Genomic DNA, 21,581 nt, shown 5'->3' on the forward strand with positions numbered 1-21,581 from the left:
CCTCTTTGTACTTAGTTTCCACTCCAAGAATGCACACGAGCAACTTGCAAATTAGGACTTGTCCCCAGCCTCTGACTTCAGAATGAGGATTTGTTTGCTATTGTGCATATCTCATTATCATGGCAAATGCCTCCTCCTTGCATTGTAACATTTGTTATATAGTATTGCATATAGGATGTAATTTACTATACAACTTAACACCCCCATCTTTAACCCACCAGAGTGATATAAGCCATCATTGCATTCACATTCAGTATCTCCCTCATAGCTTCTCTCTGACTTGTAAGAGCCCATGGGCCTCTGTGGTTTTGCTTTCCAGCTCCATTATTTACGAGATGATGGCTTCCATATCAATTTATGGTGAAAGAATGTTGCTATACATTAACATGTAAGACAATGTAATGTAAATGTTTTTCACTATATAGATATAGATATAATCTCGTTCTTTTTTTGTTTACATCAAATGAAATTAATAAAATAGGGCTGTAACAATTGGTGGGGTGAATCAATTAGTCAAAGGACAAAAATAATCCTATAAATCAACATCCATTGTTTGTGCTCTTCAAAATATAAAGAGTATACTTTTCTTTTTTTTACTTATTATTTTGCACTTACTTTTGTTAATTGATAATGCATAGATTATTCAATTGTTGGGGAGAAAAAGCATTTTGAAAATTTGAACTCTGGAAATGTGTGTTAGGCTCTATGTTTTAATTTATTTTAAAGACAAATAATAAATACTCAATCAAATTCTTAGTTGCGTTCCCAAAGTATGAGTGCAGAATAGATTCATGTTCTGCATGGAATACTATTTGTTCTTGCTTGCAGATTTGCACTAGTGCATGTGTCTTTTTGAACAGAGAAAAATAAAAAAGACTGATTAGTTAAGTCCTATGCTTCCTGACTGAAAGAGGACAGCCCAGCAAACATGTTGAGGCATGACAGAGCACAGGAAGCATGCACCACAGAGATTGCATTAATACTGTATGTATTAATGCAAACTACATGCCTGCAGATGAAAATGCAGTATTTATGGGATATGTGTTCTTCTAAAGGCATTTTTAAAAAAGAATAAATGCTATGATGTATTATCTCTGCTGCAAAGCCTTCCGATGTGTCATGAGGAAGGAAAGCAGTAGTTTGTCTCTTTTTTCTTTATATTGCTGCCCTCTGCCTCTCGCTCCTTATATGGGAAAGGAATTAGTTGCGCGAACAAGGGCGGAAACGCTGCGCGGTGACAGCTGGGTAAATTCAGCGACATACAGGAAGAAAAAGAAGAAGCACACTGCTGCAAGCTGCACACTCCTACGGTGACATACAGGACCAAATCACTGCTTGACCCGTTTAGCAGGTAAGAAAGATGCAGTTGTTTGGATGTGCGGTTCGCTTTAGTGTAACACATACAGATAAAGAGACAACAGGGACACGCCGCTCCCTTCTTACCGCTGCAGCGAATCATGGAGAAATCATTTATTGAAATCGGTGTGATGCTAACACACCCGGCTAGCCTAGGATGCTAATGCCGTTAGCCGCAAAATCTGACGCTTAACCATTGCCTGACATACATACAGTTTCTGAATGTTTTATTCTTCTGTTAACTTCTTCTTTCTGTGATAAAACACGACGGCTTGATAAAATGTGGAAACTTCTTTTTTTTATGCAGACTGAGGCAACATTAGCTAATAGAGGGAGGGGTGTGTGAGAGGAAAAAAATCCAGGAAATGCCGAAACAGGACAGCAGCATATAGTCCACAACAGGGAGGGGAAATAACGGATCAATTGGTTTATAAAAAGCTACAACTCTAAACAATAACGCTTAATGTATGTTATAGGTTAGTCAAACAAAGGGTTTGTTACTTTAGCTCTGTCATTGTGGCCGATGGTGTTTTGACACATTGTGCACGCCCCGCGGACCTGCTTCCTCATTGATGAAGCTGCTGTCCAGAACAAGATAACATTATTTAGGAAAACATATGTTTACTTTTAACACTCAAGCTGTCAAAATTGTATCTTTTCCCCCCCTCATATTTAATATAAGCTTGACTTGTAGGTCTAGGGAGACTACACTTGCCGGGGACCCATTTCCACGCAACACCCACCGGCTCTGCTAGCTAGCATTAGCTTTAGCATCCCTGGCCGTCTGATTGACTGCAGAAATGTGGTCGCTTTATGAATACAAATGACATGTTATAAATTACACAATCCATTGGTTGACACTTTTTTAATTTCCAAAATGTTATTAACTAAAACATCTCGACAGTTTTAATGCAAATAAATGCATTTAGCATATTCAGCAATAGTTGTTTAATTAAGTAGCCTTACAAAAACAGAACAGGCACAAAGTACAGGTGAACTGTGTGCATACTATAACATGAGGTGGGGTGTGTTTTCTTTCGTGTATTTGTATTTGTTCTTTATCAAAGGCCACATGGAGGACTTTGCTCTTATAACACAAGAGGAGCACATCATGTTCATCTTTCATTTTCAACCAAATGTGTGAGTCAATTATCTATAAACATCATTAAATATTAAGAGAATAACCCGGTAGGTCATCTGGTAGAGTGGTACAATTTGGGACAACATTTGTTCTAAGTTTTAAAGAAAAAAGAAGAAGAAAAAAAAAGCCCAACAGAAGTTGGGTAACTTAAAATGAAACTGGTAAACTGAAGAGTTATCTCCTTGATAAACACTGTTTGTCAAACGTACTTTTAATGAATTAATAGCATTGGTTATCATGAAATAAATCATATTTTTATTACCACTTTACCTTGCACCTAAACAATGTAATTTTAATCTAATTGCACATTTTTCACTTAATATACGTTCAAATTTTATTTTGTAGTCTGATTACATAATCCCTATTAAATTTAGCCTGTTACTACCAATCCTGATCGCATTAACATCAGCGGCTTTGATTTGTTGTAGTCCTGGTCCCTCTGGAGTATGGACTGAACTCACCGACATTGTGTTGGATAACTACTACTTATCTGCTTCTAAAACAATTAAAAAGTTGATGTGTGTTTTTGCTTTATAGCAAAAGGACGGAAAGGCTACACAAAGAAAATGTTCTTTGTCTGAATGTCTTGCCCTCAGGCAGAGAAACCCTCACACAGGCCTAACCTACTTCACACGCCCTGAATGCTGATGGTGCTTTATGCACACATTTGTGCCATATGTCCACATAAGTAGGTCTATGAATTCTCAGTTTTTTCGACAACACGGAACGTGTGTTACAAGATTTCTCTGTTAACCATAAAAGGGATGTTTCCTCCACCTCTGAAGTTGTGGTTAGGCTCTACTTTTGCCTATTATAGAACTTTAATCTAAGGAAAATGTTATGAAAGGCATGATTCCCTGTCTTTACTCATTGCTATATCTGCCCCCACGTCTCTGGAAAGTTGTTTGCTGACAGTTGAGGTGGTCAGCACTTGGCTCAAAACATAGTATGTGGTCACTTTTCTTTGGTGCACTTACGGAAATGATTCCAAGCGTCTTAACTCATGTAGCAGCAGCGTAAGAAGTTTGTTAGTGACTGTGATATGAAGATCTTTTTTGATAGCAACTTATACATTTAGTATCATGTTTGACTCCCACATACACCTTTAGGGGGCCACTCCCTTCCTGTATTGCTGGTGAGTCATCTCTCAGCTGAGGGCAGCAAAGGTAACGTTGGACTCTGGTGCTGCTGTGGCACTGAACATTTAGGTCAAGGGTAGTAAGAGTTTGTGTCCTACTATGATCTAATTTAATCTTCAGGCCTTGTGGAGAAAATCATTTAAACTCTGTCTGAATGAGTGAGGCTGAAAAAGGGAAGTTTATGCATTTCAAAATGTGGCTGTAAGAGTAGTTTTCTGTTGGCCATGAAGAGTGGTTTGGCCTTTTTCTAAAAATGTCTCCTACATTATCAACTCATTGGGTATTAGTGATGCTGCTGACATACTGCCATATTGGTATGACTTCATCTAACAGCCTAAGGGCATACATATTTGACTAACTTTAACTATTTAACCTGCCTCACCCAATGGTGCTTTAAGGTACTGCTTCTAAAAATAGGATAATATTGACATCAGGTTTGTGTGGTATAAATAGATGATATCTCTTTGAACAACTTCTGGTTGGTACATTTAACATTTTGTGTAACATTATATAATAATCCATTTTGAGATAGAAGTTTGTCTTTCTACAAAAGCCTTTGTTAAATATCTGAAGACACATGAACTTTGCATAAATAAAACAAAGTTAATAGCAATTACTGAATAGTTTTCTTTTTCAGCTGCAGTGTTGATGTTTGATACCAAGCCACTTTCTTACGTATCCAAATTAAATTCTTTCCCTCCTGTATTAAGGGAAGTCTCTTCAAGTGTGCCCCTAGCTTCACAGCCAAAGATTTTAAGCGCTCTCTGTCATTAAATATCTAAAGATTTAGACTGGTGTAGTGAAAGTGACACTGTAGCAGCAGCTTTATCTCATGTGGCCTTATTAATGAGAGTGGCTGTGAGCACCATTCACCGTGAGCCAGGTGTAAGTACCTGAGACTGGAGGCACTCCGTCACACGGGCCGAGGCAGCGTCAGGTTACACGCATCTTATGTAACGTGAGTCTTTCTCATTAGTTGTGTGTGTATAAGAAGTTGGTTAATCATGTATTTAAAGGGGTAAGATAGGATAATCGGTTTCCATGTTGGCACACATTCCCGAGTCCCGACTGTGTTGTTTATCTGAGTAAGTGCCATGTTTGTCAGTGCTTCCTTAACTTGAAACTGTCGCTACTGGCCTTACAGTTTGGAAGTGTTTTGCTGTGAAACCGCTCTGCAGTTAACATATTTGGGATACAGGGCAGGTCTGCACTCTGCAGAGTCCGCGGTGACTTGTAGTGATCCACATACCTTTACTCAGCAAGTCCTGACCTGCTTACCAACACAACTGTTCTTCTTTTTCCTTACCACTTAAAAGGTGGAATTCACTGTCCGTCATAATGTTTAAGGGACATTAGAACGTTTAAAGCAGGCCTTTTCCCCTTTTTTGTTCTGTCCATTTATATAGATAAAAGGGTTAAATTATCTCCAGATTTAAGTTAGAAGAAGATTTTTGGTTGCAACCCTCGAGTTAACTATGAATGTTTGATGAACTATAATGCTGTGATGTGTAAATAGGAAGAACAAAATGCACAATATCCGTCCTATGTAGATGCGTTCAACTTGTATAACATAAACCTTTATCTAGGACAGCCTGATCTCTGTTTGCAGGCTTTAAAATATACTGTAGGCCTACGTCAATCAAGACTCTTTGGATACAATCAACCAAAGGGAACATGTGCTCAGGATCCCGCTGCTGTTTGTACTCCTACCAAAGCAGTGGATTTTAATTGCTGTGATAGCCTTCACATTGTGTCCCAGGAGTCATTCAATCCCCAATTAGAAGACTACTTGAACAGAAAATACTCCTGTAACTGGAAGATAACAAAAAGTACACACTGGGACAAACAAAAAAATAAGATCTTAAGAAGTAAAGAAGCTTGTGGAGTTGCTGGTTATTATGTAAATGTTTCTTGGTGTAACCAGGTACTAGTAAACCTTTTAGCTCCTTCATCTTTTCCTAAATCTGTTTTCCTACCCTTCCCTCGCAGGAATGGCTGAGTTGGCAGGTCTGGTGCAGCGGCTGGAGGTGGCGGTGGGTCGGTTGGAGTCCATGTCGGGCCCTGGAGGCAGCGGTGGAGCTTCTGCTGGTGGAGGTACATGATCAAGGGCCATTATCTTTGAAACATTCTGCTCCAAAAAACAAACAAAATCTGGAACCTCCTATTTGGTTTTAATTGAGTTTGCATCTTTTTTCAGTCATCAAGAGTTCAATATTTTTGCCCACAATTATTCTTCAAGTAGATAAACAAGACCGCCGCTGCACGGAAGTCATTTGGTTTGGATGTCCACATTCATGCATCTTAAACCAGTCGCCTGCTTTTTTGACTGCAGTTAAAGTCATTAAAAAGTGTAATGACTCCCTCATAAAACATGTATTAGGAGATGGTTTTATTCCAATAATTATTATAACAGATCTAATCCCAAATTTTATGAAATGATCTTCCCTGGACAACAATGTTGTTACCCCAATTTAACGACTTATTCATTTTAGGGATGTGTATCACTGGAGCTGCACACTTTATTTTCTTTTTTTCATGCCGTTTTCTTTTTTTACAATATGTTTTATTGCAATTGTTTGCGTGTTTTCTTTCTCTGTAGCTGTATCAGCGTACGTGGCGGCTTTTGATGTGATCGCCAGCGGCTCCTTGGCTCAGTACCTCTCCCTCAGCCAGAAGATCGGAGGCGATGTCCAGAAACATGTAAGCTGCAGGTTCAATGCAACATAATATACAAACATGAACAATACTAATCTGTTCTGTCATTTTTGCACATCAAGTGATCTCACTCTTGACACACCAACCAAATCATTCAGCCTTTGTTATTCAATTGATCCATTTTTAAAGTTGTGGTATAAAAAAATGCAAAACTTGACGTGACTGGTGTGGAGGATTTTTAATTGTTGTTTTTGTTATGTATGTGATGGTTAATTAAAGTATCAAAAGCATGCAGAACCAGCTGGATGACTCTTTGTTCCATGTTCAGAGGAAGTGAACTAACCTTCCTCTCTTCCTTGCAGGCAGACATGATGAAGCAGGCGTTCTCCATTCAGAAGCAACTGCTCCAAATGGCCTCCTCCTCCCAGAAGCCCTCTGATGTGAGTTAAACACACTTCCTAATTGCTCGGTCACCTAATTATCTCAGTTAACTAAATGGCCTTGATTAATCCATTTCAGCAGGATGAATAATTCATTATACTCGCCTCTTGTCTTTCATCCCTGCAGCCTCTTCACTCTTTTGTCTTTCATGGTGTTGTTTCTTCTTATTTCCTGCCCCATTATATTTGATATCTGTAGACTTTATTCAGACTTGATTCAAGCTTAATACATTCTTGTTGCAAATTGTAAACCAGAGCCCTGCCATATATATATCTACAAGCTTAGGTTTTGATTTATCATTTGGAGTTGGATTTTCATGAAGTTAATGGCCGCACTGCCAAGTGACTGGACTTCCTCTATCGTGGTCTTCCAATCTCATTCCAGTGCCAGATTGACCTCGGTTTGCAGAAGGGTTTAGCTAGACCACTGGCTCCCCCCTTTCGAAGGCTGAGAACAAATATCTACTTTAAAGCTTAGCAACAAGTTAGCATTGCTTAGCTGGTTTGAGCTCTATAATTCAAATGTTTTGTCATATTGTTTGTCTAAACTAGTTTGCGTCCCAACTGTAAATCCAAATTTAGTGGAAAGATGTTTGTCATATAACTTCTTGTAACAAAAAACATATTTTGTTGTTTTCAAAAAGTCACCAAGGTCTCCTGACTCTAAAACTCCAGTACTTGAAAGTTGCTTACAAGTTGTGTCTCTTCCCCCCCCCCCCCCCCTCCCCCATTCAGGCACTTTTGACCACCATCCTGCAGCCCATGTCCAAAATGATGCAGCAGGTGCAGACGTTCAGGGAGCAGAACCGCACCTCGCCGCACTTCAACCACCTGTCTGCCGTCAGCGAGAGCGTGCCCGCCCTCGGATGGGTCGCCATGGTGAGGCTGGGGGTGGGAGTGGGAGTGGTTCACGGGCAGGAAGGGAAGCTACTGGGAAATGTTTGTGTGTTACAGAGAGTGACTGTGCTTTGTGTGTGTGTGTGTGTGTGTGTGTGTGTGTGTGGGCAGATAAATGAGTGTATAATGGCAGGAAACAAGTCACTCATTGATTCTGTCATCACAGTCTGCTGAGCGACAGTTTTTTGGCTGACACACGGCCTCCCGCAACAGAGCTTCACTGTTTCATTCAGATGATGAACTCTTTGTTTGTTGTTCTTTTGATTCTCATGATTAATGCATCATGATGTCAAAAACACATAATGGATGCATTTATTCTTTTTACTTGTCGTGTAATCTAAATGAAATACCTGCACTACTCATTTATCACTGTACTGAGACATTTTAAGGAAGAGTTTTTCATTTGGGGAGATGCATGTATTCGCTTTCTTGCTTAGAGTCTGCCAGTCGGCAAGAGCCAGCAGTTGGTTAGCTTAGCATAAAGACTGCAAACGGAAGGAAACAGCTAGCCTATCTCTGTCCAGAAACCTTTCTCCAAACTTCCAGCAGAAAGCAAATGAGAGAATTCTCCAAAATCTCAAGTAATTTGTGAGCTTTATTTTTGAACTTTGAAAGAGCAGGGAACAATACGTGTCCCTGGTCCACCACCTTATTCTAAGCTAACACCTTTCCTCGTCTAACCTTTGACAAGAAAGCAAACGAGCATACTACCATAAATGTTTAATGTTTATTTCAAGCTCTTTTAAGACAGTGATGCATTTGTTTGACCTTCTTGCTCTCTGTGTCACAGGCTCCTAAGCCCGGCCCCTTTGTTAAAGAGATGCAGGACGCCGCCATGTTCTACACCAACCGTGTGCTCAAGGACTACAAGGAGAAGTAAGTGAAGCCTCTCTATATTCTGCTGTCCAAACACTCACTCAGGAAGTATTGTAAGAAAGTCAGGGGCTTACTTTTGCAATTTAGTACTTGTTAGGTTTTTTTAAACGGCATGATACGTGTTTGAAATGTTGTAACATCTGATAACTAAAAGGTTATCAGCCAAGCAGTTTGCTCAACACATCTGTCTTTCCTTCCTCCAGGCTCTGTATTTAAAGTCAGCGTTTCCACTTCAAACGCTGACTCATGCTGCTACTAGACTTCCTGTATTTAGACCTGAAAAGCGTTTGTGTTTACGAGCAGAGTGACAGTCAGGTTAGAAGTTAATGAGAGTAAAATCAGATGCACAGAAACAACTTTACAAACATGTCTGCAGAGTTGATGTATTCAAATAGTCAGTTTTTACAGTATGACATCTGAACTTGGTGGTTAATATTGGTAAGAAAAAAACTGCTGTATTTTTTTAAGTAGTTAATTCATTTTTCTCATTGAGTCATGTTACCTGTAAGAAGCAGAGACCAAAGTATCAATACATTGCTAGAGAGGGGGAAAAAACGAAAACCTAAAATGGCCGGACTTTAACTTCTGCTTCCGTCTCTTCCTCACAGGGACAAGGTACACGTGGACTGGGTGAAGGCCTACCTCTCCATCTGGACTGAGCTGCAGAACTACATCAAACAGCACCACACCACCGGGCTGACCTGGAGCAAGAGCGTGAGTCTCTTCAGAGTAACACTTAAGAATCCTCTCTAGAATCAAATGATAAAAAAGACCATTTCTATCAAGCGACTTGCCGTCACTAACAGGAAAGTGCGAGAGTAACCTTTTAAGAGCAGCTCTCGAGTGCTCAAATGATTACGCACATGTATGTTCTGAGCACGATGAGATTATCGGTGATAGCAATTTAGCCTGCCAGATATATAATTCTCTTAAAAACATCCATACATTATTACTATGCATTTAAAGGGGCCCTATTAAGCTTATTTTCAGGTTCATATTTGTATTGAGCCTCTACTGTGACATGCTTTCATGTTGATGACCAATCACAGAGTCAGCTAGCTAACCAATCAGAGCAGACTGGGCTCTGGTTTCAGACAGAGGGTGAAAAGACAGGCAGTATGAGGAAAAATAAAGGGCTTTTTGAACATTAGAGGTAAACATGTCACTGTAGAGATACAACATACCCAAGCATAATGGGGCCCCTTTAAACATAGCTTAACATAGCTTAGCTGAATCATATGCTGTGACATCGCATGTCTTCAGGTACAGTATTTCTGACTTCCTGTCCACCTCAGGGTCCCGTTGCCTCGGCCTCTGCAGCTGCCCCCAGGGCTCCTGCTGGTGGATGTGCTCCCCCTCCTCCCCCTGGACCCCCTCCTCCCCCCATGGACTGCAGCAGCTCCGGTGGTGGCGGGGGGGGCGATGGTGGTGCTGACACCCGCAACGCTCTGTTCGCCTCCCTCAACAAGGGAGGGGACGTCACCACCGGCCTGAAGCATGTGAGCGACGACCAGAAGACCCACAAGAACCCCACCCTGAGGGGCAACGCTCCAGTGCGTGCCGGACCCAAACCCTTCACCTCAGCCAAACCTGCTGCGGCCCCCGCCCCCACCCGCACTCTGCCCCCTGTGTTCGAGCTGGACGGGAAGAAGTGGAAAGTGGTAAGTCGTTTGTTTACTCTCAAACAAATAGTACCTAGAACATAAGAAATCACAGCCTCAGTGACACATTTTTGCTTGAAATAGGTTACTTTAGTGAGGACCCAAAAAAGGAATTAGCCAGAGTGACCGTTTTTAAATACTTATACACTACTACATATTTTGATATATAAATGTTATTTATTGCAGTGCAATGTGGACATTTCTTTTAATTCTTTTAGCTATTATTTTATTAATTCAAATCCAATTTCCTGCAGGATCACTAGTGTTCTGATGATTGACAAGAAAAGACTTGTTTATGCAGCAGGCTATTATGCTACCAGAATGAGCCATTATTATATACTTTTTTATAAAAGACTTATTTAACTCTTGCCTTTTTAATATTGTTTCCTCCACTCTTTAGCTCTGTTTAGTTCATTCTCTTGTTCTTTGTCTTGCCCTCTGCAGGAGAACCAGGAGGGAGTGCAGGACCTGGTGATCAGCGACACAGAGCTCAAACAAGTCGTTTATGCTTACAAGTGTAACAAGAGCACCCTGCAGGTCAAGGGCAAAATTAACTCCATCACAATAGGTAAGATCAAAACTGCGTGTCTGATGTTTAGAGATACTGAAACTCACTCGTCAGAACCTTCTGAAATATATGCGCTAGAGAAGATGGGTAGACGGGGTCTTACTTATTTACCAAACGTATAAATATATAGTCTTTGATCTTCTCTCTAAATATTTGTTTGTCTCCATCAGACAACTGTAAGAAGCTGGGCCTGGTGTTCGATGATGTGGTGGGCATCGTAGAGATCATCAACTGCAAGGACGTCAAGGTCCAGGTGTGTTTAAAAAGAAAAAGTGTTATTACCATTTAGTTTTTACTTCTTGTGTTACACACCGCTCAGTTTGACAGAGGTGCAGTGCAAATGTCCCATCAGATAGTGAGGACGAAATGGCTTCATCAACATGCTAATGGTTTTTGTTGCCTTTTTACGCATCCAGGTCATGGGTAAGATCCCCACTATCTCCATCAACAAGACGGACGGTTGCCATGTCTACCTGAGCCAGGACTCTCTGGCCTGTGAGATTGTCAGCGCCAAGAGCTCAGAGATGAATATCCTGGTACCCAACAAAGAGGGAGAGTTTGTAAGTATCCCTTTTTTAGGATGGAAATAATACAAAAGAATGTTTAAAAGATAAGTCTAGTGAAATTCTCAATTTCTTTTGTTCATGTTAGTAAATCTAAACCAATCCCACTTAAAGAAGGCATAGACCACGATGTTTGCCAAAAAACTCATCAAAGAGCAACACTGCTGCACTGTCAGACATCTTTGTTCATTAATTTGAATAAGACTGTAGTTTACTTTGAATTAATCCCACTCACTACCTTCCTGCAGCCGTGAATACTAACTAGTGGCAAATGTGTATCGGTGTGTTCATCCGCAGCTGAAAATAGTCCACAACACATGATGCATAATCTCCTCCTGATTGAGAAACATTTTGGTCTAACTCAATGTTCAGATTTGAGGAAATAAGCCTATAATTTTGTGTAGGAACCAATGAGTAAAAGAGCCCCTGGCAGAGTAGGAAAGTCAGAAAGTGCCGACCAATGGAAACGTTGTGTTTTTTTACAACAAATAAGAAGTCTTGCCTGCTTCATTATTTCTGCATGGGCATAAAAAACGGCTTTTTAAAAAAGGAAATATTTCACCATGACTTTTCTCTCTCCACTAGACGGAGCTCCCTGTTCCTGAGCAGTTCAAGACCGTCTGGGATGGCAAGAAGCTCGTTACCACATCAACAGAGATCGCTGGATAGATGGGGGCAGCATGCGATACCACGATCCCTTCACGGCACCATCCCCACCCCCTTTTTTTGCAAATGCCTTCTTGACTGATCGACCACCCCACCAGCTAACTCTCACATTGTAGACTGAGATTTGGACCTTGTTGCGTGTGTTATATCTCCCTCCCTTCTTTCCATTATCAGCCAATCACAGCTTAAGCTGTCCCTTCCAACAGCCAATGAGAGGAATGCTCACTTTTATCTGGCGCAAAATCCTCCAGCCAATCAGCAGGGAGCGGCTTGTGGTTCAAATTGGAGCACTTTTCAAAAACATTCATGAGTTTTGCCAATAGCTGCGATGCTCTGTATGATATTCTGTATCTATCTGGATAATGCTAAGCTAAATTTAACATGTAGAATAGCCAACATGGGAACAGAGATATTATTACTCTGCAACAATCAGGCTCCACTAGCAGGATGCTTCAGGGGCTTCTGGTTCTTTTTTAACCTTGATCTGTTCCATTATATGCAATTCACCGGTGAAGCACTTGTCAAACTAAGAGGATAATGGCATCCATATCACCTCCGCTGATGTTGACTATAATAATAATAATAACATTCATAGTGGATAATGTAAAAACACTCGGAGCACAAATAGTGGTAAAACAATGTGAAACTCATTTAGGTGATGTTGTAATAAGTAAAATAGCAGGAAAATGATCATTCCATGTGCTTTCCCTTAACCCACATAGGACATTCCTGAATATGAACAAAAAAAACATTCCATATAAAGGAGGCATGTAAGAAAAGGTTTGTGATAAAGAGCAAAGAGATGCTAAGTGGAAGAGATAGACATTGTAATTGTTAAATGCTTCACTTTAGTCTCTAGATTGGAAATATCTGCATCTGTAAAGATATTGATCATTATCAAAAAGTCTTAAATAAGCCTGACCATCGACGTCTCTCCACTCGCTCGCGTTATGCTCTTTGGTTAAATGTTCAGCTCGAGGCTCTTTGCTGAATTTTCTTTTATATTTTCTCTTTATTTACCTCTTTCTTTTCTGGGTCCAAAAATCTCAATTCTGCTCACTAGTACTGGAGATATCATTAAAAAGAATGTTGCAATAAATAATGTGCTTTGTCTTTATTGGATTAAACACATGATCTGTACAGAGGCTGTTAGATGATGTACATTAGGCTCCTACAACTAATACAATTAAAAGTCTCACATTTAGGAAACAAAACCTGATCATAATAACAGCTCACAGTGGAAATGTGAACAACTTCTAAAATCAACATAAAAAAACCAACATGCGACAAAATCAGTGCAATAGGAATGGATTATAATAATAATAGCTTGCATTTATATAGCGCCTTTCAAGAGACCCAAGGTCGCTTATGGGAGTTCTGAATCCCTGCTTAGTCGGTAAGCTTTTACTCTTAACTTGCAATATATTGCTCTTAAAATAGAATAGTCTGCTATTATATGTCTCTGAGATGACAGACTGGAAGGGTTTTTACTGTAGATAAGGCACCAGGTTTGCGGTGAACCACTCTCTGGAGAACTGCAGGTGGTCTCCCTTGGTCGCAAGAAAATCCAGCTTTCCAGCTTTGTCCATGGCAGCCAGACCCAGACGATCCTGCATGGAGACAAACATGATTCACCTTCAGGAAGTGAACTAAAAGGCAGTCCTCGCTGTAGGGTACCATGGCTGCAGTTGCATTTATCGTAATTATTTTGTTAAGGTAAATAACCAGGAAGTGGAAGCCATGATAGGAGCTATTTGAGTCCTCTAAATGCTTATAGGAATGATTTATTACATATATAGGCGAGAAAAAAGAAAGGAAATAATGCGATCCCAAAATCCCATACAGCAAGATCAAGCAAAACAAGTTTTAATAATATCTGTCTTAATCCTCAGTGCCCTAGGATTCTTTTAGACCCTTCCCTTTATTCCCCCACAAGTCTTTATAAATGATCTTTCCTTGACCTTAGGACAATGTTCGTCTTAAATCGAGTAAAGGTAATTCAGAAAAGAGAAGACTAAACGTTTTTCCTTGAGCTCTGTTTGTAACTTCAACACCTTTTTAACCGTGCAAAAAGAGTTGGGATGAAATGTACAACCGACTAGGCAAAATCAATAAGTCAGAATCGTTTTAAAAAGGTTAAAAGACCATTTCAAATGTCCGGTGGTTTAGTATTACATGTACAAGTTTAGGGATTGCAACTGTTTTCACAAGGTGCTATCCATGACAGACCAACTATACTTGTATAAAATCGTTGTAGAGCACATGACTAACCCTAACCCTGCTAAGACTGAGACTCTATGCTAATACAATTAGTTTCATCTAGTTCAAATATCATTACTAAAGATTGAAGAGAGGGGAACAAGCATCATGCTATCATAAACACACTTACCTCCTTGTAGAGAAGGCTCTCCTGTAGAGTTTCAGTCTCTTTGGCCTGTCCAGTCTTCAGGAAGCCAAACCACTACAGCGACAATCAGAGGTTTAGTGATGCTGCTTTATTATATTTAGTGTAACATACATATATAGAGTGTGTTTGTTACCTCTGTATCGACAGGGTCCACCACGGTGTCCTGCAGGAACTTCACCATGACGAACTTCTCCAGCAGCTGGAGGTTCTTCTTGTACGTCTCATTCACCGCCTTCAGAGCAGAAGGACGGGTGACATTAGAAACATACTGAGAAAGATGGCCAGTTTGATTCATACTATGAATACATAAATATCTCAATCAGCAACAGCAGCTTCTACAAACAGTGTGTACATCATTCAGACACACCATAGGAGGACTTTATTTTAAATCAATTGCATGCAATCCAATTACTTTTTGTATTTTAAGGGAAACTATGGTTTCTTTTATAGTAAATTTGACTTTTGCAAGACCTTTTTGTGAGAGACTATTTGATTAAATATTTTTGAAATACTATAAAAACACTATACTCTGACTTAGTATCAATTTTGTATGACATATCTACAGTTTATTTTTTAAATTGTATTAATAATTATCAACCATTAAATACATATGAGTTATAACTGTTTCTAAAGGGTGTCTTATTGGGAAATAATATGAAATACTTTTCTTACTTGCTTAATTGGTGATCTCAGTCTTAATATGTCAATGAAGTCTGCCAGATTCAGCAGGTTTAAGCCTCAAAAACAGCAAGTAAGAGGAGCTGTAGTTCCATGTATCTTATCAAACTACTTTCTTTAAAAAAACTATTACTTAACATTTTACTTTCCCACAATAGCCAATGCTTGCATGCTGCCCTCCCACTGCCTGAACTCATTGCACTGTATTTTGCATGAATGTTATATTTGCATTTGTTCCTCAGACTTCAGTTTGTCTGAGGTGCTGCAGCTGCAGACTGAAGCTGTCTTTATAAATCCTCCATACTGACCCTCTCCTGGTTGATGTCGGCCAGGAAGAGGCTGTGCTTCTTGTACAGGTCGTCGCTCAGCGGGTCGTGCCAGTACTGGGCCTGCACCAGGCTGATAACCACAAACACATCCGGTCAGTGAAAGTGTGACAGACAGCCAAACAACATCAACACTGCTGAACTCATCAGTGAGAGATAGACAATCCTTCAGAGAGGGAGGACACTCACTGTTTCTGAACCAAGTCGCTGTAAGCTCCGCTGTTCAGAGCTTTGCGGATCATGTCACAGATATGGGAGCTCTCTCCGGGACACCGGGGCAGCCCGTACACTCCTGAGGGGCGCAAACACAACAAGACAATTTGTGACCAGATAGTATTAAAGGTCCCCTATTATACTATTTTTCATCAATATATTATAGGGCTCGGATATATACAAAACATGTCTCTGAAGTGTTTGTCTTGAAATACCAAACAGATCATGCATTGTAGCATCCCATAATCCCCTCTGTTTCAGGCCTGTTTCAAAAGTGCTGATTCTCTGTCTGTTACTTTAGATGAAAATAAGGAGCCACTCCCCACGCCCCTCTGATGCTCCATTCACACCAACGCGGTTCCCGTTCTAGCACCGCGCTAGAGCTTTTCTGGTTCGGAACCGGTTTTTATTTTCAGCCCCCGTTTTGTTCACACCGCCCAGAGCCCGACTGGTGCTGCCGCTGCTGCGTCATGACGTCACCGTTTACGTCGCTGATTTCCCCCGGGAGAGTGCCGTGGTTCATTGTTTATTAATGTGTTGCAGCGGCATTTACCGACCGCTGCAGTGCTGCCCGCTGTTTGGCATCACAACACTGTTATGACAGTTTCTCTGGTATAAAATGGGTGATGTTAGCATAGCAACCGAAGCTAAACTGACTATCTTGAATCGTTGCTATCCTATTGTGGCATAAGCCGGCACATTTTACCGGCGTATTTTTCATTATGATTCTACTTGTGATAGTCGGACATGAGTCATGACAACCTGTGCAGCCTGTGTATTGATTCCATCCGATAGCTGCTATAATACAAAACAAAACGTCTGCCTGCTCTCCACAATGATCAATGACAGTGAACGGATGGTCAAAGTAAGGTACAAAGAAACAGAATCACACGAAGCCTGGTTAGTGTTGCCTGACTTTATAAAGTGTGTTTTTTTTAATAAGTGTGTGGTTGCGTTCTAGTCACTTTGGTCAGCGTTACTGCTTGTTACAACTTTTATTTGCCGTACTCGCCATAAACTGTTATAACGGGCCGTCTCCACGGCAGCGTTAAAAAATATCTTGAAACGCTTCTGCCCATTCACTTTGAATGGGGTGACGTCACTTTTTTTCGCTTTCGCCGAAATGCATTGTGGGCAGGCGAGCGGAGATTCTCAGGATTTTCAAGATCCAAAGTTGAACAATGTTCAACTTTTGAGGCTGAGGTGGAAGCGTCAGCCAATCAAATCCCGTGTACGCAAATCTGACAGTTCAAGCTCTAGCCAATCAAACGGCGTGTATGCTGGGAGAGAAATACCGCAGGTCATTTCCTCATATTCCAAAAAATGGAGGAGAAATTAGCGGTAGCGAATCAATCACCCGGTGCTTTATGACCAGACCCTACCGGGATATAAACCGGAGGAGCCAGGCATGGAGGGAGGGTGGCAGAGACAGTGGTATGTTTTCGCCTGTTTTGGGGAGTTTATATCCAGTTTACTTCGGGCTTTTTGGCTTCGTATGTCGCGGGCGGGAGATTCATGTGATTGGTTGATCGCAAAAAATCCTCAAGCTTCAGATACGCCCACATCCAAGATTTTTTTAACGCTGCCGTGGAGACGGCCCGTAACTGTTAACTGGTTGATCCCGCCCCTGCCCCCGCCTCCGACGTAAGCGTGACGTATGCGGTTCTTGCTTCTAGACCGACAATTTTTTTGGTGCTTGAAAAGCACCGGTTTTCGGAGCTTGGAGGCCGCTCCGCTGCGGTGTGAACAGGAAAAAACGGTGCTTTTCAGGCTCTAGCTCCGAACCGGCCCTGGAACCGCGTTGGTGTGAATGGGGCATGAGAGATATTTGGTTAAAAAGAACACAGTGGTGCTCTAGGAGGAGATTCAGGTGATAAGGGGGGGGGGGGGGGGGGGGGGGTGGTACCTTGGTTGGTTAATGGTTACACAAGCCAACAAATTATGACATCATAAAGTGGCCAAAATCTGATCAGCTCATTTTCAGACAGGTTTTTATATAAATGGATCAGGACAAAAAGAGAGACAATCTTTGTTCCTGAAACTTTCAGAATCTCTTTACACAGAGGGGACACATGGTGATGTATACAAGACATGAAAAAGTGGATCTTGCATAATAGGTGACCTTTAACACTAGAGGATCTGAAAATAAAACAGTGGTTCAACATGGAGAAGTCCTTCAAGTGCTCACAAAGAAATGACTGACAAAATGTATTTGGTCAGAGCAGCACTGATAAAATACATTGAGTAAGATCATGTGCTTTTATCCAAAGCTCAGTAAAGCTAATAAAGTGACCTTTTTGTTGAGAACTATTATTTTAAATATCAAGAATGAACTTTGAAACTTGAGTATTATTGGGATTAAACAATCACTGCTACACCACTTGACCAATTTGCATTTGATTCCAATGTTTTTTGCAAATGTAATTCACGTAGGAGAAAGCTGTTTTAATGTACACACTTGGTGACTATTTACAGCAGCAGGACAATGTTTGCAGTATTACAAAATAAACTACACTGCCCACGATCGTGGTAATGAAGAAACATGGTGCCTTTTTATAGTTTGGAGATAACAATGAAGCTCTTTGGCAGACGAAGAAAATGTATCTGACTTTGAAAACAAAGATGACACTAGTAAGTGTACCCATTTATTGTTGATTTTTAAGTATAATAGAGATTGTGTTATATACTAAAAGCATAATAGCAATATTTTAAGGATTTTATTATTACATGCGACTCCAACACGTTATATAGATGTATCCATTCATTAACTCTGTTTGATCAGTATACACCAAAAGAAACAGAAATGGTTTGCAGCAGCAGCTATGCCAAGGGAAGTGAGCTGTTTTTTTTTAATGAATGAATGATGTTACCTTGGTGCTGGCCCCCGACAGAGATCAGGTTTTTCATTGGTGGAGAGGGACAGCGCTGAGCCACGGCTCTCCTAGAAAAAGAGGAACCAGGAAGTATCAAAACCAAGCTTCCTGATTCTCACACAAAAACTTTTCTCTATGATGTTGCTATTTTTACAATAATTCCTTCCGCAGACAAGAAGGAAACTTCACACAAAAACAGAGAATTAGCTAATTGTCTACCACATGAATGTAAAAACCATCAAGTGTGCAGGACAGCAGTTACGTACAGAAACTGCGCCCCCTGGGAGAAGCCCATGGCGTTGTACCCTCCCTTCAGCTGAGGGTCCTGGGCCAGCTGACTGCACGCCATGGACACCTGCTCATTCACATTCAGGAAAAACCCATTTTCTGTGTCCTGCAGGAGGGGGAATATGAAAAGTTCAAAGCGTGACAGGCAGATTAAGACGAAGAAAACGAGCACCGTCCTGAGGAGAAACGCGGAGAGATGACTTCACGGTGTCACGACAGATCAAAGCAGAGTCATGCAGGTTTTCTATGAATATTAACGCTGAAAAATGACACCGTGAAGTTGTAAAAGAGCTCCTTTTCTGATGTAACCTGTGCCACTGGCATTGCAAATATCACAGGGTGGGAATCCTCACACGTCAGGTGGATGTATTCATCACACTATGATTGTTCGATTCACATGTGATGGTTAAACATGGTTGATGATGATGGTTGTGTGATTGTATTTGAAATGTTATTTTGTTCTCTATACTTGTGTTGTAAAGTGTTGTATTTTGTAAAACACCTTGTAAGCGCTTTTTAAAATTCCTATAAAAACAAAGTTAATTTTTGTATTAGTATTTGTAGTAGTAGAAGTACGTTTATTTGTATTATTATTATATGTTCAGATGTATTTGTTTGTACAAGAGGAATAAAGGAATTTGTTTCTATTTGATATAAAAATACATTATGAATTTATAAGTTTGGAGTTACAAAACTATAGGGAATCTATTTTATAGCTTGAGAAACACACAAAAAAACAATATAATATTTATAAAACATGTAAAATTAGCTCCAAAAAAAACAACGAATTGACAGAACAGACAGATATTCAATAATATTTCATTTCATATTATAAGTTCCTTTGTAAGGGGGTTGGTTGTGGCTGGGGAAGTGTTCAAGTACCTGAATGACATTCTTCCCAATCATCAGTGAGAGCACGTAGATGCCAGAGATTTCCTCCTCGATCATCTTCTTCATGGCCCCCATGCTGAGCGGGTTACAACAGCTGTCGCCTGGTGGACACATAAAACATTTCCTTTATTAGAATTCAAGATATTTAGCTCACATTGACTCACAAAAATAATAATACAGAGTGTATTGCTCATGAGGAAGCAGTGCATAAACACAAGACGTTTTTCAGAAACACACAGAACAATATTCTGCTGTTAAAACATGGGAGGAGCTTAAGTGGAATCATAATTGTGTGTAGAACTTAACCTCAGAGGTACCGGCCATTCTTGTTGAAGGAGAAGTGTTTTGTTTTTCACTTCCACAGTATGCAAGTTCTAAGTTTAACTTTGCACCTGCACGACACACCTCGCTCACATCATAGGTCTGGTCAGTCAGTTTGAATTTAAAAGTCTATAAAGAAGTGGTGGTTGGGTTTTCTTTGCTTTCACTTATCACAGCACTCACCTGCAGTACCTTTCCCTTTCTGTTGTGAAATAAGTCAGAGGCTCAAGAAACTGATTGTTTAAGTCTTCAAAGCAAGATCAGGAGCTTTATTTAGTCTCTTGTAAAGTCTTAGAATTGTAACACAAAGGAGATGCTTAAATATGTTCATTGTATAGTGTATAAAATGTCATCGCATTTAACATAACCTCACTTCCTGCTATAGGGTCCATAATTATAAAGTCATGCTGTGAAGCCAGACTCATCTTTAGTAGAGATGATATGAGATTTGTATTTGTATAATATGTCCCTTAGTTTTAACACCTTGTAGCTTCATTAAAGAGCTGGAACAAGCTGATATGAAATATGAAATAATTTTTTTAACTTAAAGATACGTTACAGAATTAAAGTGGGAAAATGGATGTTTAAGGGATAAATAAACAGATCAAATTATACCACAGGAAGGTTGATAAAACAGCTCCTTAATGTCATTTTTGTATTATTTCAGTGTAAGAATGGGCAGCAGCACCGTCACTCACCCATCCCATGCCAGATCACCAGTGGTACGGTCCCATTGTCGGATTTATAAACTGGGCTTCCGGCAACCAGCAGCACTGGAGCCACCAGGAGGAAACACAGGAGGGCTGCTCTCATTCTGGACCTTTAAACAAACACATGAGGGGTTGAATTTTGCATTTTTATGTTGTGAAATATGTAATACATATTTCCCTTTCTTAATGTTGTACTACTTTATCAAAACATAACACCGCAAGACAACAGGAGCTATTATATATTACATCTTCTTTTAATAAGAATGGCTTATTATTCATTTTTCTGTACATGTAACAACACTTAGAAATACTTCCTTGTTTTCACACATTAGGTAAACCTACAATTATTCCTGAATTACTCCCTTTTACGGATTTACTCCCAATTTGGGATAACTAAATGTTGCTGAAATGCTCTGTAGCAGTCATGTGACAGTCAGAAACTAAGCTGACAGCAGCATTTCCTATTATCTTCAATGCGTTCACTTCATTATAACTGCACATGGACTGTTTCAGATCTATCAGCAAAAGCCACAAAGCTAAGACAGGGAATTAGACCTTATAACGTACTTTTAAAACATAAAGGCAATTTAAATGACTCATTGCGGAAGTTAGCATGGACAAGCTAACTTACTAATCAAAGGAGTTAACATCAAATAAACCAATAAATAATTACAATGTTAAACGTGCAATTGCAGAATTTTAAATATGTAGAATTTTGAAAATCAACATAACGTTCAAAGCATGGAGCTTTAAGTTTAAAAGCAATATATAAGGTTTTAAAACACCCTAAATGTCCAAAAAACATTACTCACCGCTTGTGTTCTCTTCCTGATTCTGTTTGTCACATGACTATGTTTAGGGAGAACAGCCAATCAGCTTCAAGAAGCGTCTAACTTGTGACTAGCCTTTTTC

General features: G+C 40.1%; 2 protein-coding genes and 1 non-coding gene across 3 annotated transcripts; 2 read left to right on the top strand and 1 right to left on the bottom strand.

Annotated features, from left to right (window-relative positions):
- The first annotated feature begins 1,213 nt into the window (after positions 1–1,213).
- cap1 (CAP, adenylate cyclase-associated protein 1 (yeast)) lies at positions 1,214–13,064 on the top strand. The gene is made up of 12 exons (XM_034125383.1): positions 1,214–1,351; positions 5,626–5,730; positions 6,236–6,336; positions 6,654–6,731; positions 7,467–7,610; positions 8,419–8,504; positions 9,113–9,218; positions 9,800–10,165; positions 10,610–10,733; positions 10,904–10,986; positions 11,150–11,293; positions 11,882–13,064. The coding sequence occupies exons 2-12, from the start codon at positions 5,628–5,630 to the stop codon at positions 11,963–11,965; spliced, it is 1,419 nt and encodes a 472-aa protein (XP_033981274.1). The 5' UTR covers positions 1,214–1,351; positions 5,626–5,627; the 3' UTR covers positions 11,966–13,064.
- Positions 7,062–7,191, top strand: LOC117478460. Its single transcript, XR_004555425.1, has one exon. It is a non-coding gene; the product is annotated as a small nucleolar RNA SNORA35 (small nucleolar RNA).
- ppt1 (palmitoyl-protein thioesterase 1 (ceroid-lipofuscinosis, neuronal 1, infantile)) lies at positions 13,062–21,568 on the bottom strand. Its single transcript, XM_034125386.1, has 10 exons — positions 21,482–21,568; positions 20,658–20,779; positions 19,630–19,739; positions 18,726–18,853; positions 18,457–18,527; positions 15,563–15,665; positions 15,356–15,446; positions 14,503–14,601; positions 14,352–14,423; positions 13,062–13,572 (listed from the first exon to the last, which is right to left on the bottom strand). Exons 2-10 carry the CDS (start codon positions 20,770–20,772, stop codon positions 13,450–13,452), a joined length of 912 nt encoding a protein of 303 aa, XP_033981277.1. The 5' UTR covers positions 20,773–20,779; positions 21,482–21,568; the 3' UTR covers positions 13,062–13,449.
- Positions 21,569–21,581: the final 13 nt, after the last annotated feature.

The sequence above is a fragment of the Trematomus bernacchii genome, unplaced genomic scaffold (assembly GCF_902827165.1).
Source record: "Trematomus bernacchii unplaced genomic scaffold, fTreBer1.1, whole genome shotgun sequence".
Lineage (NCBI taxonomy): Eukaryota > Metazoa > Chordata > Actinopteri > Perciformes > Nototheniidae > Trematomus > Trematomus bernacchii.